This window comes from Mus caroli, unplaced genomic scaffold (assembly GCF_978045245.1).
Source record: "Mus caroli unplaced genomic scaffold, Mus_caroli_1 scaffold_1, whole genome shotgun sequence".
NCBI classification, from domain to species: domain Eukaryota; kingdom Metazoa; phylum Chordata; class Mammalia; order Rodentia; family Muridae; genus Mus; species Mus caroli.
This window is the reverse complement of record NW_028227256.1, coordinates 41048124-41073428: the sequence shown is the minus strand read 5'-3', so window position 1 is coordinate 41073428 and position 25305 is coordinate 41048124. Positions and strand designations below refer to the sequence as shown.

General features: G+C 40.6%; 1 protein-coding gene across 1 annotated transcript; it reads left to right on the top strand.

Annotated features, from left to right (window-relative positions):
- Nucleotides 1–14153: 14153 nt before the first annotated feature.
- LOC110306971 (protein-lysine methyltransferase METTL21C) lies at nt 14154–21991 on the top strand. Its single transcript, XM_029474360.2, has 4 exons — nt 14154–14235; nt 17582–17733; nt 20663–20780; nt 21263–21991. The coding sequence occupies exons 1-4, from the start codon at nt 14154–14156 to the stop codon at nt 21655–21657; spliced, it is 747 nt and encodes a 248-aa protein (XP_029330220.1). The 3' UTR covers nt 21658–21991.
- The last annotated feature ends 3314 nt before the right edge of the window (nt 21992–25305 follow it).

Sequence of the window (25305 nt, the reverse complement as noted above, 5' to 3'; positions counted from 1 at the left end):
ATCTTTTGTAAATAGACTTTGAACTAAATTATTGTGAAGTTTTTTTTTTAATTCAAACTCACAAAGAAATTGACCTGTGCTTGTTTCTAGTACTTAATTTTCTAGTCATTTAAAGTTAAATGTATAGTTTAGTCATTAGTAATGTGTCCTTGGGAATACTCCTCTTAGATACCTGTGAGGGTCAACATTCAGTGTGGACCTGGATGTACTAGGAGATGTGTAGCATTAGTAAAGCATACTTATGGTTGTGCAAAGAGGTATTTACAAAGAGTATTCAAATGTGGGACAGCTCCTGAGGAAGGAAGAAAGACAAGCCCTGACTGTGGGCAGCACCTTTCAACAAGTTAGGAACCAGAGGGATAAAAAGCTAGATAAAGACAGGATCCCGCTAACATATACATTCAAACTGCCCCCTCCTCTCCTCTTCACTGAAGGCTCTTTCTGTCAGATATCCCTATACAAGATATTCTTGTAAAAAAAATTACAAATTCTAGCTACCCCATATAAAAGACACTGAATCCTGGTATTTATTTACAAGCTGGAAGCCTAGATAGGGCAGCTTTTGGAGCTATTTTAACTTACACCCCAGCTATGTGTCCCTTGTTACTTGCTGTTTCTCCTGTGCTCATGGTCCATCTACTCTCATGGCAGCTTCCTTCTCTCTTTTTGTCCTTTTTCCTTTCCCCCTCTCTACGTGCAATCACCAGCTAAGTAACTGAAAACCTGCCTACATCTACTTATTGCCCAATCACAGGCTTTAGCATTTTATTGACAAATTAAATTGGGGAGCAAAGTTCACAGACACACACACACACACAGAGGCTGGTATACATGAGGAACCACTTGTCTTGGAGCAACTAGATCTTGGGGTATAGAATTTAGCATTTAAATAAAGACAGCGTCAGATCAATCCCTATTGCACCTTTTTGTCTAAATAAAAAGACTCTTTCTCTTATAATAATAAGAATCTACAATATGAACAATTATGAAAACTATTAGGTAAAAGTTTCATTTAAAAAGTCCAGCCTGTTTGTATTTGGCAATCTGTGGAAAAAATATTCTATCATCTATCCTATCTTGGTGAGTTCAGAGTTCTGTATCTAAATCATTTTCTCATTACCATCTTAAGAATTTTAATCCCCTAACTTTTGTAATTTGCTATTACCAACCTTAAAACATCCATTTATAACTTATACCTTCATCTTCTGCCTGGTTTCAGGCCTAAAGTGATGAAGCCATAAGTTGTTTCTTTTGTTTCTCTCAGGTGTCTCACCTGGGGATCCATCCCATTTACAATCATCAAACCCAGACCCAGATAGCAGATCTAGATAGCAGAGGATGGCCTAGTCGGTCATCAATGGGAGGAGAGGCCCTTGGTCCTGTGAAGGATCTATGCCCCAGTATAGGGGAATGCCAGAGACAGAAAGTGGGAGTGGGTGCGTTGGTGAGCAGGGAGGGGAGATAGGGTATTTTTGGAGGGGAAAACAGGAAAGAGGATAACATTTGAAATGTAAATAAAGAAAACACTTATTAATAATAACAAAAAACAATAAATGACCTTCTGGTGGAATCACCATCTCTGACCTCAAGCTGTACTACAGAGCAATTGTGATTTAAAAAAAAAAAAAAAGCATGGTATTGGTACTGTGACAGGAAGGTAGATCAATGGAATAGAATTCAAGACTCAGAAATGAACTCACACATATATGGTCACTTGATCTTTGACAAAGCAGCTAAAACCATCCAGTGGAAAAAAAGACAGCATTTTCAACAAATGGTGCTAGTCCAACTGGTGGCTAGCAAGTAGAATAATGCAAATCGATCCATTCTTATCTCCTTTTACAAAGCTCAAGTCCAAGTGGATCAAGGACTTCCACATAAAACCAGATACACTGAATCTAACAGAGAAAGTGGGGAAGACCCTTCAATACATGGGCACAGGGGACAATTTCCTGAACAGAACACCAACAGCTTATGCTCTAAGATCAAGAATTGACAAATGGGACCTCATAACATTGCATAGCTTCTTTAAGGCAAAGGACCCTGTCAATAGGACAAAATGGAAACCAACAGATTGGGAAAAGATATTTACCAACCCTACATCTGATAGAGGGCTAATATCCAATATATACAAAGAACTCAAAAAGTTAGACTCCAGAGAAACAAGTAACCCTATTAAAAATGGGGTACAGAGCTAAACAAAAATTCTCAACTGAGGAATACTGAGTGGCTGAGAAGCACCTAAAGAAATGTTCAACATCCTTAGTCATCAGGGAAATGCAAATCAAAACAACCCTGAGATTCTACCTCACACCAGTCAGAATGGCTCAGATCAAAAACTCAGGTGACTGCAGGTTCTGGTGAGGATGTGGTGAAAGAGCACCTCTCTTCCATTGCTGGTGGGATTGCAACATTGTACAAGCACTCTGGAAATCAGTCTGGTGGTTCCTCAGAAAACTAGACATAGTATTACCTGAGGACTACTACTGCAATAACACTCCTGGGCATATACCCAGAAGATGCTCCAACATGTAATAAGGACACATGCTCCACTATGTTCATAGCAGCCTTATTTATAATAGTCAGAAGCTGGAAAGAACCCCGAAGTCCCTCAACAGAGGAATAGATACAGAAAATGTGGTACATTTACACAATGGAGTACTACTCAGCTATTAAAAACAATGACTTCATGAAATTTGAAGGCAAATGTATGGATCTTTAGGATATCATCCTGAGTGAGGTGACTCAATCACAAAAGAACACACATGATATATACTCACTGATAAGTGGATATTAGCCCAGAAACATAGAATACCCAAGATACAATTCACAGACCACATGAAACTCAAGAAGAAGGAAGACCAAAGTGTGGATATTTCTATCCTTCTTAGAAGGGAGAACAAATACCTATGGAAAGTGTAACGAAGTGTGAAGAAGAGACTGAAGGAAAGACCATCCATAGACTGTCCCACCTGGGGATCCATCCCATATACAACCGCCAAACCCAGAATTGTTAGCAGATGCCAACAAGAACTTGCTGACAGGAGCCTGATATAGCTGTCTTCTGAAAGGCTCTGCCAATGCCTGACAAATACAGAAGTGGATGCTCACAGCCATCCATTGGACCGAGCAAAGGGTAACCAATGAAGGAACTAGAGAAAGTACCCAAGGAGCTGTAAGGGTTTGCAGTCCCATAGGAGGAACAACAATATGAACTAACCAGTACCCCCAGAGTTCCCCAGGACTAAACCACCAACAAAGAAAACACATTGGTGGGACTCATGATTTTAGCTGCATATGTAACAGAGAATGGCCTAGTTGGTCATCAGTGGGAGGAGAGGCCCTTGGTCCTGTGACGGTTCTATGCCCCAGAAGAGGGGACTGCCAGGGCCAGAAAGTGGTAGTAGGTGGGTTTGTGAGCAGAGGGGGAAGGGGAGGAGGGAATAGGGGGTTTTTGAGGGGAAACCAGGAAAGAGGATAACATTTGAAAAAAAATCTAATAAAAACAACTACTTAAAAAGATGTTAAATGACATTACATACAACAAATAAAATGTATATGTGTATATTATGATGAATATCAAGAAATTTACCCATGATAAAGGAAATTGTAAGAATTATCTGGGCAAAGAAACGCAAGAATTTTTCAGTGCAGGGTATGGGGAAAATAGCTATTTATAGAAAAGGCATGAAGCTCAATTTTTCACCTATGAAATACTGAAACTGCAAGACTAGGAAAAGATGCCCCATAAGTAAGATGTGTTAGTAAAAATGAGCTTTAGTCTAACTAAAACAATTTAAGATGGGTAGTATGAAAAGCACTTGTGAAAGATCAAAGATCCATCTGCTCTAGTTCTATTAGGAAAGCAAAAAACCAGAGATGCTGTATTTGGGTCCTAGTCCATTCCTAGGCTGTCTGCTAATGTAGAAGGTTTGCATGGTTGGGATAACTGGACATTACAGCTACAGGTGGCCCATGTGGGGGCAGCTTAGTCATGCAGATCACCTTAGTCAAATGCACATTTAATCACATTCATCCTCTCAAGGGAAATGAGTGTGCCATTTTCACTCTCTGTCCTGATCACACTGCAATTCTGGAGAGTCTCTTAAAAATAAAGGCCCTGATTTCCATATGTGTACAATAGAGTATTTCTGATCTTGTTGTCTATGTATTAAGGTATGTTGCAATCCTGTCTTTTAGGAAGAGCCACTGTGTTTTTATTCCAGTGTCTAGAGTGACTCACATGTGAGCAATGAAAAGATGATCCTCTGTGAGAGCTCCTGCTGATGCCACCATTATTTCTGTGCCAGGCAGAGAACCAAGCCTGTACCCAATCAGCTGACCTTTTTACACGTGTAAAGCACTTAAGCTGGCCTGCAGTTTAGTGTTTCATCTGGTACTGAGTTTATGATTGACTTTTGATTGCTACTCAGGGTTTTCTACTAACAGTGTGAGAAAGAATCCACAGAATATTAACCTGCAAGGCTTTTTTTTTTTTTTTCTTGGAGAATTACAACAGAATGTACTGTACTGTTATGGTAAAGACCTCTTTACTAAAACGTGAAACCTTGTTTTCATATGGATTTTTAAAATAGAATTTTTAGATCACAGCATAATTGTGTGATATATCCTTTCACACCCTGACAGTACCACAGGGGCACACTATTACAATCAGTCTACATTAACATCATTAAGGCCTTAAGGACTAAAGTCTCTGGTGCACGTGGCAGCTCACTTTCAATGTTGAATATTCTCTGGTTGGGATAACTGTTGTGGCATATATTCACTATTGCAGTATTACAGAGTAATTATACTGTCCTAAACTTCCCCTGTTCTGTTTGTACCCCCAGCCCCCACTTCTCCCCACTTACCAGCCAGTAGTTCTTTTGTTCTCTCTGTTGTTTTGCCTTTCCAGACCACCCGTTATGGTTCAAATATGAAGTGTTTACCCTAAAGATCCATGTGCTGAAAGCTTCGTGTCCAGTATTGGGTAGTTGGTGCATGAAAGTGTTGACCTCATCTGTAGATTAACCCATTGACAAGTTCATAACTAGATGGGTTCGTTGGTTACTTTTATACTATGACAACTAAAAGCCTGACAGAAGCTCTCCAGGGAGGAAGGACTAATTTTGGCTCTCAGTTGCAGGTACTACCAGGCCATCAAAATGGGGAGATATTCTGCAGGAGCTTTTACAGACTTGTTATAACATGGAGGATCAGAAAGAGTTACCACCCTCAAGCCCATTTCCTCTAGCTACCTAGGCACTGTAAGCTGAGATCACCAAATGTTCAACACAGGTACTTCTAGGCATGTTTAAGATTCACACAATGACAATACTTGGAGTATGTTTCTTTTAAGAGTGTGTCTTGCCCCTAGTACCCTTCCCCCATGTCTCTGCTTTCTGGTTGCCCCAAGAAACATCAAGTAGTTACTTTTATTATGGTTGTAACTAAACACCTAACAGAAGAAAGTTATTGGAAGGAAGGGTTTCTTTTTGGCTCACAGCTCAAGGGCGTAGATGTTGGCAGAGAAGTCATGGAGGTAGAAGCTTGAGATGGTTGGTCATATTGCATCTGTAGCCAGGAAGCAAACCGAGATAAATTCTGATGATCAGCTTACTTCTTCATTTCTAACCAGTTCAGGATCAATCCATACACTGGTGTCATTCACCCTGGGGTCAGGGCATGGATTCTTTCACCTCATTTAACTCAATCTAGACCTTCATTCTGAGGTGTGTCTCCTAGGTTTGTTCTAGGTTTGGTTCTAAATCCTAGCAAGTTGACAGTCAAGATTGATCAGCACAGCAGACATGCTCCTCTACATGTTGTTTTTTGATGCAAGATAACTGAGCCCTCTTGTCAAGCTGGAGCTCCCTTGGTTGAGCAACCTGGAAACATGCAGAATTTGCTCCTGGTATAGCCCTGTTCAACAGGTCCTCTGGGAGATTAATTTTGATGTACATTTTATGAAGTTCATCAGAAGTGAGTTCTGATTGCTTGTAGCAATAAGCAACTGGAAATCCATCCACCCATATGCCTTTGTATTTCTCTCCCTGATCCTAAAGATCACTTCTAACTCATCCTCAAGAGGAGCACAGGCTAAGATGGTGAAGCAAAGAAATCTACTCAAAATGCAACCATCCAGATGAAATGAGGATTAACATTTGGATTATTATTTATTCATGCATGAGATCACACCACAAATAATTTGTATAACTGTAGGTTTTATTATTATCATCATCATTTTTATTACATTGGACTACTTATAAGTTTCTTCCTTGTTTCCACCTAATTTCTTCTTTATCAGTTTCCACTAATATCCCACTAATATCAGTTCCCACTAATATCTTTGGCTTTTCTTCATGTTCACATAGTTACAGTGACAAGACCATACACACATCTGCACACATATGAATCATAAGTCAGTTTACCCTGGAATCAATTGTGATAATTATTGTGCTCATGTATTCTCACATTTTTTTTGTGTTGAGCATATAAGATGGTGGTGAAACTAATTCTTTGGGGCAGCCTTCTTCATGAGGCAGCTCAGCTTGATGGAAAGATCCCATCATCTCTCTGCCCGGGCTTATGCTTCACCTAGGGATGAAAAGAAAAACAAGACATTGGCCCAGAGGTGTTTCCTTCCAGAACATTTTGGAGTAGATATACTTCAGGCATTTATGTTTCTGATAGAAGAAGGAGAGAGATCTTTAGAGACTGGCTTGATTGAGGTTACAAAGTCAGAGTGTGGAAGACAAAGCTTCCAAGGGACAGAAGCTTTCTCAGATTTTAAAGCCAGGATTGGTGCTTGACTAAAACTAAGCACACCCCTCCGAGCTCTGACAGTGTTCTCTCACAGAACTGCTTCTCAAACTAAGTCTACTCTAGAAGGGGTGGGGCTGAAGGGTGGGGGTGGGGGTGGGGGTGAGAATGGAAGGCATGTCATACCATGGAACATTCCAGGATAGATCTGCCAGATAAACACATTCTTTCCTAATAGAAATCTGTTGGGAAAAATTATCTTTCTGAACAGTGGTCAAGAGATGTAGCTAAAATCAGAGCCTCGTCAGCTACAATTAAGTCTTTTAAAAAAGCTGTACTTCCAAGCCATGGGTGGCATCATGGAAACAAAGATGTTGCTGGAGGTGTTTGGCCCCATCAGGGTAGTGAGTAGCTTGTGCTCCCAAGCTCACCAAAAAATGGCTTTAGTAGAAAATGTGTTTTCTTGTATACATTTGGCATAACATGCGCTTGGTTAGAATTAAGTCAGAAACATGCCATTTATTAAAGTATAAGACAGGAAAAATATTGCTATCAAACTCAATCTTATTTTAAAACCCTTTTAAATATTAAAAATGTATCATATATTATATATGCTCACACACACACAAACTTGTGTGTGTGTGTATGTACACTCATGTGCATGCATGAACACACAAGTATGTATGTCACATTGTGACAGAGGACAACTTTCAGGACTGAGTTCTTCTACTTTGGGTTTCAGGGATCAAATTCAAGTCATCTGCAGTCTTTAGGACGTACTTGTGGCTGCTGAGCCATCTTGCTGGTCACTGGAAATTTTTCTATCAGAATTTCTCATCCAAACCTGTTTCTCAATCATGGCATCCTCCTTGTAATTAATTCTCAGGCTTATAATTCAGTTGCAGTGCATTCTTGGCTACTATGGTAATAGGCAACCTGGTGATTGCCAGTTGTTATTTATATAAAACTGAAGCTGTTTTACTATTTACAGTTATAACAAAGTATGGAAGTATGTTTTAAGAACTAGAGCAACCCATGATCATGGATCAGAGAAATTCATATTGCGAAAATAACCATCCTACCCAAAACAATCTACAGATCCAAAGCAACATAAGTTAAAAATGCCAATGCTATTTTTTTATAGAAATAGAAAAAAATAATCTTAAAAACTGTATGGAAATGAAAAAGATCCAGGTTATCTAAAACAATCTTGAGCAAAGACTGTACTTTTCTGTTGATGTGATAAAATACTTCAACAAAAGGCAACTGCATACAAAAGCTGCTGCAACTGTGGTCCATGGAGGCCAGGCTCTACCTAGACCTGGTAATAGAAACTGGAAGTTCATCCATGTGGGAAATGGTCAGGATTATCACTCCAACAACCCCACTCTCAGTACTGGTTTCTATATCAGTGGCAGATAACTCATACGGTATTAATTTTTTACCTTCTTTACTGTGTTAATTACACTTTACAAATAAAATGCTTCCAATTGAATTACAGTCTCTGTGTTTCTTGGAGAATGGACACTCAGTAATATCAGGGATGCTGGATACTTGGAAGACATAGCTAGCTCACAACTGTTGATGTGCTAACTGTTCTGTGAATGCCAATCCATCTCTATTTCATACATGAGGACACTGAGGGGCAGGGGAGAGAGGATACCAAGCTTACCCAGACAGTAGATGGCTTTTTCAGGATGCCCACTACAATCTTCCCATATCACAATTCTGATCCATGGCCTGTGTGGAGCTTTTGGATTTAGCCCCGTTGACATTTAGGGCCGGATAATCATTCTCCGTGCTTCCCTGTTTGTTGTGGGAGTTTGAGCCACATTCTGGATTCCAGCCACTCAATGCTAATACCACCCCTGTCCACTGATGTGACAACTAAGCATACCTCTACAAATTGTTCATTGTCCTCTGTTGGAGGGGAGGATGGATTCCTATGAGCACCAGGGGTGACAGAGGTAGGTTAGGCCAGAAAAGCAAATAAAAATCAGGTTTGTGCTGAGGGAGAGATTAAGTGACAATGCCTATTGGCCCTGTCTAGATCTGTAAGCCTTCATCATCTTTTCACTCTAGATGTGGCCCACTTTCCATTTTGTAGGGCTTCCCATGAACAGCTGTTCTGAGCAGTGCTTGTTTGAAAGTTCTTTCCTATTGAGCCCGAAGCCAACTCAGGGATCTTACTTTATCAGTGTGCCCTACAGAGTCCTAATCCTTCATGGGTTGGCACTCAAAACAGTGTGTCCCTGTCATCTCCCTGAGATTGCTGTGAACCCCTGGCACTCCAAGGTTCAAGAGCAAAAATAGCAACTGCACCTGCCTGGAGGTCAGTGGATAATTCTTGGTTGGAAAATTCAAGCCTCCAGGCTCCTTTCCAAGCCTCTAAGCAAGACTTACCAGGGATTTTAAAGCTTCTACAGATTTCTGACATAGTTTCCAATGGTCTCAATGGTCTCGTGTTTAAGAAACTCTGACCTAACTCATTTGAGATCCAGGAAACAGTTATGATTTACTTCTTAAAGCTCCTATAGTGCATGTTGTGCCTTCATCTTCACTGGTGGATGGAGGGAGGAAACTGGGTAGGAGAGTGGATGAGGAGGGATACAGGGATAGGGATCAGGTGCTGAGAGGAGGGGTGGGAGAGAGAACATAAATCAGAGGGGGACATCTCTAGTACTAGCTGGAGACCTGAAACTGGGGAGGCTTCAGAGCTGGGGATTTGGAAACTCAAGTGGCCACCTTCTATATCCTGGCAAAACTTCCAGTGGAGGGAGGGGGACACCAAACCACCCACAAAACCTTCAACTCAAAATATCTCATGCCTACACAATGCGCAGGGATAAAGATGGAGCACAGATGGAAGGAATAGTCAACCAATGACTAACCCAACAAGAGACCCATCCCATGGGAAAAACCAAACCTGACTCTATTAATGATACTGTTATGCTTGCAGACAGGCACCTAGCATAGCATGTAGAGGCAGAGACCTACAGCAAAACATCAGGAGGTGCTTAGGAAGTTGTAGAGAAGAGTATGGGATAAGATTGAATGAGCTGGAGATGTCAAGGACAACACAAGACCTAGAGAGTCAACTAACTTGGGCCCACGGGGCTCATGGAAACTGAACTATCAACCAGACAGCATGCATAGGCTGGATCTAGGCTTTACAGATTTGTATTAGATGTGCAGCTTGGTCTTCATGTGAGTCCCTTAACAATTGGAGTGTGTGTGTGTGTGGGGGGGGTGTTGTCTCTGACTGTTGCCTGCCTCTGAATTTCTGTCCTCCTAGTTGTACTGCATGGTTATGCCTCAGTAGGAGGGGATGAGTTTAGTCCTCAATGGTATCTAAGCAGGGCATCCCCTTCTTTGAGGAGAAGGAAAGAGGATAATAGGGGGACTGGGAGGAGAGCAAGGAGGAGTCTTGTGATTAGGAGATAAAGTGAACAAATAAATTAATTAAAAAGCAGCTCTAGAGGCTATCAAAAAGTTTATTACAAACAAACCCTAAAATAAAAGACACAGCCCCACCCAGTCATTTCTCTATAGTTTTACAAAAGAAACCCTACTTTTTAATGTAGTTTTAAAATTTTATACAAAAAGTATATAGAAATGACAATACAAAAAATACTAGTTAGGTTGATCTTTTCTTATATTAGGATTAAGTATATTTAATTTCCCTTTTATTCCCTTTTCTTCATGTTGAAACTTTTAGAATGAATATGTTTAATTATTTACAACATATGCACTGCAGTCAGTTTTAAAGTTTGCAGGCTAGGCATGTCCTCTACCACTGAGCAACACTTCAAACCCTTTATTTTTATTTTGAAATAAAGGGCCGTAAATTGCTCAGGCTGGCCTCTAACTTTTGATCCTCTTTCTTTCAACCAGATTACAGTTGTGTGACACCAAGCAATCCATTTTCCAAAATTTCCCATATCTTTTAAACCAAATTGTGACCATGTTGATACTGTTTTTGTGGAGATGAAGGAAACTGGTAGAAATAAGTATTAGAAACAACAGTGTAGCCAGAAAACAACAGTGTAGCCAGAAAACAACAGTATAGCCAGAAAACAGATATTATTGGGAGGAAGAGAATGTCCAACTGATAGGGTTGGGAAAATATTAGGGCATCTTGTCCCCTCAAGTTACAAGAAAGAAGATCCAGCATGCATGGAACCCTAGGAGTCAGGCAAGGACCCCAAGTTCAGAGAATGTGACAGTGCAATAATGATGATGATAGCAGAACATGTACTAAGTTTGTATAGAGAAGTGAATGTCGGTTTTTATGTGTACTCGTTACTCACTTTTACTCTGGATACTTCATTAAGTCCCGTCTGCCTGCAGCTTTAATTTTCATGACCTGGATTCTATTTTAAGAGATCTGGAGCTTCCTCCCTGAGCTTTTTCATGAGCTTCTCGCCATAGCTTTTTCCAGATGAAGTCTCTCTTAAGTTCTCTTCGCTCTGACCCAACTTCAAACACCCTGCAGAGAGGTTTAAATCTTTAACTTTTGTCCCTTCCTATAAGCAGTTCTCTCTTCCTGGAAACCACTTTGCTTTATTCTGGGTAGTGGCTCCTGTTGTTCTTGGCTGCTAGGCTCAGCATCTTGGGCAGTGCCCTGGGCAGGCATGCCTCTTGAACCACAGGAGTGTTTGCAGGTCTGTGTGAAACCCTAACCACTCAAGCTATACTTCCTGCTTATTTTTAATTAAATTTCTTTTAGGTTAGCTACAAAGTACTGGGTTTCATTATGGGATTTTCATACTCATGTGCTACACTTTGATCCCATTCATTGACCTCCCATTTCTTTCTAGAACTGAAACAAAAATTTCCATTTTATCCTGCCCCCATCCACAGAGAACTTGTTTCTATTTAGACATTATGGATCTCTGGGGGACATTCCATTTCAGGTTGGGGCAGGAGAGAAATGGTGGGGAGAGAGGAAGGAGAGGAAGGAAAGAGGAAAGGAAGGAGGGAGGGCGAGAGAGGTGTCAGTCTAGTAATGTGTCTGTGAGAGCTCTGGGTAATGCTACCATAAATAGCTTGAACTCCAACTAGCTGGCTTTTGGTCATAAAGAGCTCATCATTTCAAGTGTGGACCTATATAAAAAACACTGGGGACTCGAGGCCACACAAGCTGCAATCTCTGCTTCATAAGGTAAAGGCATGTTTAAACTGATCATTTGAAAAGGTTCTGAGGGGCTTGAAGGCAATAACCAGGAGTTGCTTTAAGAAAGATCAAATTCTTTAATAGTAAATACTAATGTATATCAAACTAATGTAAGACTCTAAAAAGATAACAGTAATTGTACTTGATTGATTTTTCAATACACAAGCTGCCTTTGGGGAAAAATTGTTGACACCAACAGCAGTGGTGGGAGGGGTCATTTGATTTCTCGAGAACTGTCACCTATTCCTTATCTGAAACAAGTTCTCCCTCCTTTGCATGTGAAATAAAACAGTGTCTTAGATTATATTTGTGGCATCCCATGGTGACAGACAGGCACCTTATTACAGGGTTATATTGCATTCTTATTTCATATCCTGGAGGTGGTTATACAGTGAGTGTGTCCATTCCATAGCCCTGGAAGTAGTCATATTGAATGTCCACTCTGTTGTGCTGGAGGTGGCAACAGCAGTGGAGCACTGCATGTGTGAGAGAGGCTTTGCTGGATTATAGCTCTCAATCCTCCAACTTCACGTGGTGTCGCAATTAACTCATTTTCAAAGCAGATTCTGCATAATAGAGCCAACATTCTAACACAGCTTCTCATCACATCAAGGATAGTTTCTGAACCTCACAATAATGCTTGCTACTTTTAAAAGGTAGAACCATTAACTTCCCGAGGTCACTGAAGAAGCTGAAAAATTCAAAGCTAAGCTAAGAAAGTGTCTGCAAGGGGAAAGATGCTTCTGTGAGGCACATGGGTGGAACACTCTTGGGTAGCTTGGTAAACTGGAGAATTAAGGTAATTACTTGATGGCTTGAGTGCGTGAGCTGATTAAAATGCCATATCACACCTATCCATGGCAGTCTAGTTTTTTAGACACTTCCTTCACCAGAGATGCCAGGAACATGCAGCCACATCACATCCATCACCATCTCATTTGACATGCACAGGGACTCCAGGGGCACACATCCTCCGCACATGTGGAGTTAAAAGATGCTTCATGGCTGGAGTGCCTCTGCATATACTGCTCATTCATAGGACTGAGTGGTTGGAATTAAGCAAGTTCTGTAGGAGTGCTTTCGGCTAGGGTGTCCTCAGTAGCTGAAACAGTAGAATGGGGCAACTTTTGCACATGGCAATAAACTCAAGATAGTAAATGCAGATGACAAAAATCTACAAAAACTTGTTAGAAAGATTAAAAATGCCAGTGTACAGTGTGGACTTAATATACACTAAGCACTGGGAGTCATTTAAGAAAAGCCATGTAGGCAGCCTTCCCGGGCAAAGTGGGTTGCAGCTGTATGTCCACTTAGACTCCTGCCTCTGTCACTGATCAACTTCATCTTTATCTGGGATTCTCTTCCCTGACCCACCTCTTAACTGTTGACTGAACATTAGCTTGGTGCAAGCTAATGGTCTACTACTCAGCTACCATTCTGTTTTAATTTTGAGACAGGACCTCTTATATTGCCAGGGCTGCCCTTGAACTTGTGGATCATCTGCCTCACCTCCTAGGTAGGTGGGATAGTGATAGGGGTTATTGTGATTTTGAACATAGTGAGGATCCACACATTCCTAGTGCTGGTAATGTTTCTATTTATCTCACTAACCTTCAAATGGCAGTATCTGCTTTTATACTCAGCAAACACCAAGTGCCCTGGATCTCCCAGGTCCAGCAGGTCTATGGCTTTTGTGCCTATCAGTGGTCTCTGGCCAATTCTCTTGTAAATCAGTCTTCTTGTATGTGAGTGAGGGGACTAAGGAGACTCCAAGTATTAAAAGTGGGGAGCCAGATCAGACTCCTAGCTAGAGCTGTGTTCCAACACAGTCTCAGAGTCTGATCCAAGCTGGGTTTCTTATCCATGGTTCTTTAAACCACAATTCACAAGTGTCCCCAGTGGCACCCAATTTTGGACAGGCTTTCTTCACTGACATTTCTTCCAAATGTAATCTGAAATAATTTTAACTTCAGAACTTAATGGTGAGCTATACAGTCTCAGATTGTAACAAGGAACAGCAACATAATGCTCCCAGGTGCACCTGCTCTGGATTGCATTTCTCCTTGATCATAGGGGCTGCATCTTACACTGTGTTGCTCCTTGGGTGGCTGCCTTACTTTACTCACCCCGAAGGAAGCAAGCTGATGAGCACTGCTCCTGGGAACCTTGCAAGGCTGAGCCTTGAGTGTCTCTTCCCTCTCACCAGGCTCTGGCTATGGATCAGCGTCTCCACACAGCCCAGCAGCCCCTACTCTTGGGGACTCCACAGGAAGATGGTTTTGCAGGACCCTCAGTAGGTAAGCTCTTACAGCATTGCCCAGCCACAAGAATATGTGTTCCTTTTAAACTCTACGATTTTAAAAACTATAATTAAAAAGAGCAGAAAACAGAATCCATTACCTTCTAGTTTTCATTGTTATCACTACCACAATGTCTTATCATGTGTGCAGGTCTAAGAGTGCTATACGGTTGAACAACTTTTAAAACCATCGAAAGGGAATTTAGAGTTGCTTTTTGCTTCTCACTCAGATATATTCCTGGCATCCTTTTCTGACAGTGGTTCCATGTCAGAGGTATTTCCTCTTAGAGCCATGTGAAATTTTAAAATTATGTCTGGGCATGGATTCAGAAGCAAATAAATAATAGACATAACCAAGGATGTCCTGAGAACCATTTAAAATAACCATTTCAGTGGTAAAAAAAAAAAAGTTTCACTTCTGCTAAAGAGGGTGTTAACTTATTTTTTCCATATTTTTTTCATAAAATATAACTGTTTCTAAAATTCTGATCTATTTACTATTAATAAATGAAACTAAAGTATAATACAGATATTTTTCTCTTTATAGACCTTCAGAGGGTCTTACATAAAACTATATGCTTGTGTTCAAACTTGTATTACATTTGTGTTTTGCTGTGCATGCCCTGGCATACATGTGGAAAGCAGGAGGTAACTTGCCCAGAGTGAGTTCTCTACTTCTACCATGAGGGTTCAGGAATAAGTATAGGTCCTCAGGCTCAGAAGCAAGCACCTTTAACTGCTGAGCTATCTCATGCAACCAATGCCTGTTTTTATTTTTAATACATTTTTAATTATGTGTGTGCAAGATAGTGCATGCCACAGTATGTGTGTAGAGGTCAGAGAAAAGTTTGTAGCTTTTTTTTTTTTTTGGTTTTTCAAGACATGGTTTCTCTGTATAGCCCTGGCTGTCCTGGAACTCACTTTGTAGACCAGGCTGGCCTCGAACTCAGAAATCCACTTGCCTCTGCCTCCCGAGTGCTGGAACTAAAGGTGTGCGCCACCACACCCGGCAGCAATCAATTTTTAAAGTAATATTGATTGACTGAAGTAAGGGACAGTGGTGCACACCAGTATTTCCAGTATAGGAGAGGCTGAGACAGGGGAATCAAGAAATCAAGATCCAGTTGTTTTACATATTTCAAAATAAGTAAATAAATAATAATGAATAATATTGATAGTGATAGTGTAACTGCCAAGCTTAATACTTGTTTACTTACAAAATCAACCCGCCAACTTATCTGTAGCACTGAGAGAAAACTGTTGCCACAATGGTGGTCCTTGGGAGAAAAGGATAGAGGTATATGCTGGGTGTGGTAGGTAGGGTTAGAGGAACCTGATGGAGCAGGCAGGAATCCCTGATGGCCTGGTGTACTGGAGACAGCCTATTCTGGCTGTGAATGTCCTGAACTTTCGAACTGGTTGTTACTTGTGGCCAAGGAACATTTGATGTTATGTAACTCACAGACAGATTGCATTAAAGACCAAAGTTAACTCCAACTCTCAAATCTCAAGCTGGCGGGACCTTCCACTGGTTAAGAGTGTTGATTACTCTTCCAGAGGATCCAGGTTTGACTCCTAGTACCCACGGTGGCTCATAGCCATCTTAACTCCAGTTCCAGATCTGGTATCTTCTTATGGCCTCTGTAGACACTGCACCATACACTGTACCCACATGGCACACAGACATACCTGAATACTTGTAGGCAAAATACCCAGACATGAAAATAAATTTTAAAAACTACTCAAATCTCACCTTTAGTCATCTTACACATCTCACTGTGACATATGCCTTTCATGTTACTTCCATTTTCTCTGTTGCTGGAACACACACCACTCATGGTGGGTGGGTTAGGTTTATACAGGATCCTTGTAAATACCTGTGAATCAGTGTCTTCTTCTTTGTAGAACCTGGGAGTAAAACATTCTCCATTGTGTTCCTTGGCTTTCTATCTGTCTAAACTAGATTCAAGATCAGCTCACAGTCTCATGATTCTAGGACCTCATCAATCATTCATAAAGATGGGGCTTATTTGTCAGGTAACTGTGAAGGCTGTGGGTCTATGCCTTACAGCTTTACAGTGGAGAGAGTGGCCCAATGACCACACTGGCTCTTGATGAGCAAGTTCCTACAAGCTTATTGAAGCTTAGCTGTTGAGTCAGTACAGAAGTTTCTCTCTTTTGAGTGGTGTAAGTCAGAATTGCCTGCTTGTTAACAACCGTGATACCATCAAGGAACCAAGGTTTCCCCTAGATTAATATATAAACGACTCAATCACCCTTACTATTGATAAGAATCTGTTCCTAATATGTCCCACACTGATACCATCTTAAAATGCAACAAACTTCTAGGAAATAAAAATGAAAACATATATAGTCACATAAACTATGGGTAGCTTAGGCCTTTTGATGGGTAGTTGTGGATTTATTTTAAAAATTCCATGCAACAGTCAATGTCACCTGAAGTCACTGTAGGGCCTGCCCTGAAGGAAGCTACAACTATGTAGGGTTCTTCCCAAACTCATCTCCTTCCTTTTCATCTCGAGTGGCTGTTCTGAAAGACATCAAATGCTCATTGATTGCTCTCCCATCTCTTTTCTAGAGGCCAGATTCTACTGTCAAAATCTAGTCATATCCCAGGATACAAAGACAAAGGCCATACATGACCCTTCTGCTCCAAGCCAGAATCCCCATTGTTGGTATCACTTTAGTTCTTGGCCAACAGTAGATCATGTGCTTAGTATCCTCAGCCTCCCTGACATTTCACCTCACTGCTCCTCTTAAACACTGGAAAACCTATGAAGATTTGTGACTGCATGATAGCCCTGTTAGGTGCTCTCTTCCCATTTTATGACATGTGAGAACTGCTATCATGGTTTATAGGGCTCAAGGAGTATTAAAAGCAGTTGTAATTTAATATCTGGAGTTTGGCTAATAGCTTTCCCAGGCTTGGAAAGCTGGCTCCACTGTGGGTAGCTTAGGCCTTTTGACAGGTAGTTGTGGATTGGGAATGCCATCTCACCCCAAAATCCAAAAACAGCCATATGCATATTTATCTAGCTCCTCCATGTTCAGAAAGTTCACTCAGGCCACTTTGTAGGTAACCAGGTAACATCACTTCCTCTTGGTGGCAAGAAAGTGGGGATGGGGTATCACCTCTTCTGTCTTAAGACCAGGGGCATACTTTGTCATTTTGTCACATGTGAATTCCATGTCCCTATCACCCTATGTAATTCAGTTTTGTGTTCTAACTACAGTCACAGCTATTGATGGTTGCTCTCCTGTTAGAGAAACAGTTTCATCTATTATCATCTTATTGATGCCCATTTGATTTTTCTGCTTCACAGAGTTCGACAGGATAGAATCCTCTCTTCATAGCATCCAGAAATTTGTTCCTACAGACTATGCCAGCTACACACAAGAGCATTATCAGTTCGCAGGCAAGAAGATCATCATTCAAGAATCCATTGAGAACTATGGCACAGTGGTGTGGCCAGGGGTGAGAATTGCTACCTATGTGGTCCAGCTTTCTGGAGATAAAACATTTTGTACATCTGTGTTGCCTACAACAACTGGCCATGTGCCTTCTTACCTCTGTGCTTTCACAGCTAGTGAATAACTGCCTGGTTTCCCAGGAATTTGGGCTCTTCAGACATACAGCATTTCTCCCAGCAGCACTGGCTTTGAAGTAAAATCCTTCTTTCCCATTCCTGTACCTTCCTCCCCTTGCTCCTTGCCCACCCTCTCCCTTCCTCCTCATCATGATAGACCAGTGATCCATCACACACACCCCTAGCCCTAATCAATATTTACTGAAATATTTTCAGCTGACATAAGTAGGATACGTTGGAAATGGGATGTAAAACTGATACAACTACTATTTGAAAAAAGTTAAAAATTTATAGTTTAGAATTTGCAATAGGCACTTTTGGGCTCCCCCTCATTCTCAGGCAGTGATTTCAGGCTCTTTCACATGGTAAACAGTAAATAATTCAGAAGAAACATCCAGGAGTCATTTCTCTACATCTTGCTTCCCATGCTTGTAAGGATGGTCCTGAAACGGACAAAATTCTGTATTTTCAGGTTGTGTGATCATGGCCAGTCACTGTCCATTTATCTTGTGTCCATATTTAAAATGTGAACTACTGGTAACCACTAGTTGCTGACATGATTGTGAAGATTTAATGAGGTACTACTATTCCTAGGCCCACGTTAGCTGTAGTGACTGGTGCGACCACAACTCTAGTGAAGTTCATAGGTTTGGTAAACCTCAACTCTTGAGTGGTCTGAGGCCCAACATTACCATTTTCTCCAATGTGAGGCTGCCCACATTAGAAAAGGGTCCAGAGCATTAAGTTTGCAGATGTTTGGGAGTTATATTGAGATCTTTAAATATTTTGATTACTGTGTAGGGAAAGCAGGTCCAATGATACATATACATGGTAAAGGGACTCTAAACTAGAAAGTCATGATGGTGGCACTGTGGAACACTGAGTAGTCATGAAGAGAGTCCCATTGGACTCTCCAGGTGGTCTTGGAGACTGTTAGTAGGCGGGACAAAAAGGAGCCAGGGCTTCAGGTCTGGGTGCTCTTTTAGTTATTTATACACAGGTATGATTTCCTTCCAGCAATGCTCTTTTGCCTAACCAGAAGTTTAAAAACACCAAACAACCTATGACACCAGGCAAACACATAACTCTAGTGATGGAAAGACTTATAACAACTAAGGCTTCATTCAGCCTGTCCTGTACCAAATGGGCCTGCATTGAGATTTGTTTCAGACAGCTGCACAAAGTGAATATATGATTTCTGGTGCAGCTGTCCATGGAGAGATTACATCAGAATTTGCTTTGAGAGATAAAGTAGGGGCGTTGAAATGCCAAAATGACACTCCAGATGAGACACACTGGAGGGCAGGGTGTTTTCAGAGCTCAGAATATGTTCTCTGGAACACTGTAGGCGACACTCAGTACTAAAGGTCCATATAAGAACTTTCTCCTTGCCAACCAAACCCCCCTCCCTTGCTTTGGTGATGCCTGACATCTGTACCTGGCAGGCCACATTCATCTTTCCTCATCTGGCTCACCTCTCCCTGCATCAGGAAGGCAGTACTGACTTCCGAGTGATCTCTATTCTGCCCAGTCCCACCTGTATACCTCATTTATGCTACATAAAACACAGTAATTTGTAACTGGTTCACATGTCTTACCCATCCCTAGAGTACCTTGACAGCATAGATTATCTGTTCAGCAAGAACACAGGATGCGTTGGGATAGGGTTACTGTGCTATTCACTCTATGACCTGCAATGCTGAGAGCCAGGAGTTGAAGAATTCCCTGGCCACTAACTTCCTGCCTAGCCCAAATAAAAAGCAGAGTGCAAATCAGAGCTCAACTGCTTTGCACCTCCATGTCCTCACCGAAACCCTGGTCTGTGTATGCATGGGTCTGTTACTCTGTTGTGAGTACTTACCTCTTTAGTCTTTCCCAGGGCTTGCTGATATTTCATCTGCACATGTATATATGTGTGTCCCCTCCACTCCCCACACCAAATACTGATTTGGCAACAAGGCCCTGGCTGTCCTGGGGCTTACTATGTAGCTGAAGTTGGCCATGAACTCCCAGGGATCCTCGTCCCTTTCCTTCCCAAGTACTGGGAATAAAGGTGTGTGCCACCATGCTCAGCTGACATAAATAACATTTTTATGAATCAATGAAATGGTTTATCTCATTACAGAAAAGTTATGAAAACTAGAAACAAAGAATAAAAAGGACTTTTAGTATCATGAATTAAAACGAATTTGCCAGGGCTGATGTAGACATGTCGATCTGCAGAAGCTAAGGATCTGTGTGTTTAGCAAACTACTCCGAACACTTGGACAAGTACTATTTGGCAATGTTTGTCACTCAAGAGGGAGGGGAGAGAGAGAGGAGGAAGGGGAGAGAGGAAGTGGCCAGTTGTCTAATGTAACAAACCTAATTAATCCATAGTTTCATAAAAGAGCTGTGAGAAAAGTATTCTAATTTATATACCTTAAATGAAGCACTTAAGAGAACCAACATGAAAATGCTGGGAAGATTTTGTTCTTTTTCAGTGCACATTCCTGATTTAAGAGTGGAACTGATTCTCCAGGTCTTTAGGTAGAGTTACAGCATTCATGGTAGAGATGGGTATTATATTAAGTTTTTCTTTCTGTTTTGCTTGTTTTTGGACTGGGGGAACAATCGCATAGTAGCTCAGGCTCACTCAAGTTCCTAGTACTTACAGGTCTGAGCCACTGTATCTGGCTATACTGTTTCTTATATAACACTTATTAAACTGAAAATATTTAGGCTTATGCTTTAATGTTCAACTCAAGCAACAATGACTTGCTCCTGGTTTCTAATGATCCAATCTCAAAGAGAAAAATTGTTGTTAATGTCTTTTAGGCTACAGCTTTGTGTCAATATTTAGAAGACCATACAGAGGAATTAAATCTCCAAGATGCTAAAATACTTGAAATTGGTGCTGGAGCAGGCCTTGTTTCCATTGTGTCCAGTCTTTTAGGTTTGTTTTCTTTTGTTCTCATTGAAACAACAACAACAAAACCCCTATTCTGTGACAATTCTGATTTGTTACTACTGATAGGGTGTGGCTTGGCCACAATTATATTGAATTGCCTCTAAATGTCACATGACATGCATCATTAGTTATTCGAATAGTCTTGGAGACAATAGTCTTCAAGTAGCTACTTTACCTAGTTTTCATGCATGGAAGTTCAAAGGTATGAAACTGAATCCCGCTGACATTCATGAGTGGTGGTGGGGGTTTAAGTTGGGGTGCTACTGACATCAAATGTGGTGCTAATCATCCTAGGTCAGGATTATAGGAGGAAGCTGCCTAATTTAAGTTTCATCAGCTTTCTCAGCCTCTGTACCGACAGAGGCAGGAAGGAGTCAGACATGTAGATGGTTCCTACCTAACTCTTAGGAAAGGAACTTGTGGCTGCCCACATCTCCAGGCAGCATTCCCATTTCTTTTTCTCATAGGAGCTCAAGTCACAGCAACAGACCTGCCTGATGTTCTAGGAAATCTTCAATACAATATTTTAAAAAACACACTAGAATGCACAGCTCATCTACCTGAAGTGAAAGAACTGGTATGGGGGGAAGACCTGGACCAGAGATTCCCTAAGTCAACCTGTTTTTATGATTATGTGCTGGCCTCTGATGTTGTCTACCACCACTACTTCCTGGATAAGCTGCTCGCTACCATGGTGTACCTTTCCCAGCCAGGCACTGTGGTGCTGTGGGCAAACAAATTCAGATTTAGTACTGATTATGAATTTTTAGGTAAGTTTAAGCAAGCTTTTGATACCACTCTCTTGGCTGAACATTCGGAATCATCAGTCAAGCTGTTTAAAGGAATATTAAAGTGGGAGTGAAATGTAAAGCGTCTTTGAAACCATCAGTGTCCTGTGAAGATATTAGAAGGTGCACCATACCATACTGGTATGGCTAAAATAAATGCAACTCAATATACAACTTTCTAAGATGATAAGATTATGTGGTCAGTCTAAGTATCTACAGAAAGTAAATAGATACACGACTTTCCAATGTATTAAGCACTTAAATAAGAGCTTATACAAAGAAGTAAATAAACAGGTGGGTTCCTCTTTGTTTCTGCTCTAGTCCCTGGATTTTACATGTGCCAACATGCTTGTCATAATTACTGACGCTGAGCTTGACAGGGTCTGTGTATAGCCCAGGGCAGCTTTGAAATAGATATGCACCTGCCTGATTACAGCTCTGTGCCACAGTGATTGCCTTATTGTAGCTAGTAAAGGTGGAAAATGTGGAAATTGATGGAATGAGGAAACAGATGTCTTAAGAGCCTCCCCTGAGGCATCGGCAAGATGGTTTAGCAGTTAAGATTAACTGATATGCAATCACGGTGACTAGATCTCAATACCCACATCAAGTTGGTATTCAGCAAACAACTCTTTATAGCTCTGAGGAATCTGAGGGTCTCTTCAGGATTCTGAGCACCACAGGTGCACATACTCACACACATACACATATAAAAAGCTGAGCACAGCAGCACACTTATGAAATCGCAGTGCTGGGGTGGTAAAGAAGGGAGAATGCCTGGTGCTTGGTGGACAGCCAGGATAGGAATGGTTACCTATCATAATTGGTAAGCTTCAAGTCCAGAGACTTGTCTCAAAAAGGTAGATAGTGATTGAGGAAGACATCTAGTGTTGACGTCTAGCTGCCACATACATATGCACATACATGAATATGTACACTAGTCCCAATGCAATATTGCAATTATAGAGCAGAGCTTGAGAAAGGGAAAACACAATTCTGACTACCATTATTTCATATATACATGTTTATATGTGTATGTATACACTTTAGCTTTTGTGGCAAAGGAAACTTTAAATACAAATAAAAAATACAATATTCATGCCTGATGTGATGGTGTTGGGTCAGGATCAGAAAATACTTCTGTAGAACAACAGCATCAAAAAATTTTTTCTCTACCATCATTTATAAAAAATTAACTATATTTTTGCTTGTAGGTGGATATGGCTTTCAGGGCACCCTGACAGCCCATGGATGTGTAAGTCATATGCAGCAGGACTTCTAGGATTTCTAAAAGTTTAGCCAAGAAGATAAACATCAGAATGCAAAGTGTATATTCTAGCCGTAGATCTCAGGAACTACAACTCCCTTTACAACAACAGTGCCAAATTCTTGATGGTCTATTAACAGATATGCTAGAATCCTACCCAATTTTACAGAATTATTAAGAAAAACTAAAGACAGTAAGTAAATGGGATGACAATGCAAATTCCTATACTAGAAGGCAGTCCAAAGATTAATTTCTCTAAGCTCTATCAATAGATGTGAAGTCACTTACTGTCAAATTCCCAACATATGTTCCTGTGCGATGAACTTGTTCTGTAGATTCGAACTACACTAAAAGGAAAAGGCCAAGAGGTGTCAGGATACTCCAGAAGAATATGGTGGGAAAGCTTGCTTTATAAAAACTTGACAAAGTTCTATCCCTAGCCAAGAAGCTACTTGCAACTGATAGCTACTTGGAGAGGGAAACACTTTTCTTCAATGGAGTCACACTGGGTTTATAACAGCTGACCAACACACACCAGACGCCATAGCTCGTGTATGTGTGAGTGTGTGTGTACATGTGTGTGCACAAGTGGGTTTAATGTGAGAAAGAATATGAAGTTGGGTAGAAGGTAGGATCGAGGAGTTCAGGGAGGAGAAATAATATGAATAAAAATACACTGTATGAAATTCTAAAAGAATAAAAAAAATAAAAAGTGTCTGGGCTAGGAAGACAACTCAGTGGTTAAGAGAACTTGCTGCTCATACAGAGGACTGGTATTTGTTTGGTTCCCAGAACCCATATGGTAGTTCACAACTGGAGTTGCAGTTGCAGAGGATTCAACATTCTTCTAGTCTCTGTGGGCCAAAGCTTTGCACATAGTGCACATGCATGTATGCAGGAACACACTTATATACACAAAATTCTGAGACTCTTAAAACACACACACACAGTGTATTCTCTACTTTCACCAAATAAAACAATCTTTGCCAGTGCAGCAGCTGTACTTTCTCTATTTTGGAGTCTCTTCTTTAAGATACAAAGTTACAGGATCAAGCTTCACAGAAGAAAATAGAAGGGCAGAGTTTTTGGCAACTGCACAATGTATGGCAAGCACGGGAATCTACAACAAAACTCTGGTTTTACTTGCTGTTGTTTCCCTGTTGAGGATGGGTGGGAGAATCAATGTGGAAATCATTGGTTTCTCAGTGTGAATTCCAGTAATTAGTATGAAAGAGCCACAGCATAGTCATGGTGGTGATGGTGAGGTCAATGGAACAAAATCAAGTTCACAAAGTCTCACAGTCAACCAATTCTGACAAAGTCATGGTCATTCAATGGGAAAGTAGTAAACCCCAGATACAAGAATAAATACCCTGTACACACCTATATAATACACCTTTGAATCTCATAGACTAAACAAAAATATACACCGAAATACTAATAATTATAAAAATGTAAAATATAAGGTAAAAATCTCTGTAACTTTGGACTAAACAAAGATGTATTAGAAATGATATGTAAAGTACAACGTATAAAAACCAACCAAACAACCAAAAAAACTATTCTGTGGCACACACCTATAATATTAGCACTTAGGAGGCAGAGATAGGGGAATCTCCAGTTAGCCTGGCCTACATAGTGAGTTCCAGGTCAGTCAGGATTAAATAGTGAGATAGTGCCTAAATTAAAAAAAAAAAAATGCAATTGGATTATACCAACCTCAAAAATCTTTGCCTTTTAAAATGTACTAGCAGAAAATTTTAAAAATTTACACCTATATAATAAAGCACTTTATGTACCAAATATACGTAAAGAACTGAAATACAATAAAACAAAAAAAGTGGACAAAATTTGGAAGAGCCTTCCCTAAAGAAGCAAGACATGTTTAACAAACACACTGTTCATTGAGGGAATGCAGATTAAAACCACATAGAGATAAGACAACCACTACCTAGTTTTAAAAGTAACATCATTAAGTACTGAGAAGACTGAAAACCAAAAGCACCACCAGCACAGGAGACCGCAGAAGCCCATGCCTCTTACTAGGCAGGCAAGACATCTAAATCAGCACACCCACGCTGGAAGACAACTTGAAAGTTTCTTACATTAAACAAACAACTCAATAAACAGCAATTTTGTTCCAAAGTAACTATAAATCCTCATCACTGGGTAAGCAGATAGCCAGAATGAGTACATTATGTATTATGTTATGTAAAATTATATATCAGTGTTAACAGTGTCTCCCCCACTCACCACAGGTCAGCCTACAGTGCGCATTAAACTCAACAATACTGTATTAACAAAGACTGAAGAGATTTAACATTCTGACAGTCCAAAGCTGGAAGAAAACTCAAAATTGTAGTGACTAGAAGCAGGCCATGGCTTGTTTAGGGACAGGGTAAGCGTGGAAATTGACTACAGTATGGACCAATGACTAGTTTAAAACAACAAAAAC

Bases quoted from the DNA above. Each gene is read 5' to 3' on its own strand.
- LOC110306971 (XM_029474360.2), top strand. From the start codon at position 14,154: ATGGATCAGCGTCTCCACACAGCCCAGCAGCCCCTACTCTTGGGGACT. The intron at 17,734-20,662 runs GTGAGAATTGCT...AATGTCTTTTAG, and splicing joins GCACAGTGGTGTGGCCAGGG to GCTACAGCTTTGTGTCAATA. The intron at 20,781-21,262 runs GTTTGTTTTCTT...TTTTTCTCATAG, and splicing joins CATTGTGTCCAGTCTTTTAG to GAGCTCAAGTCACAGCAACA.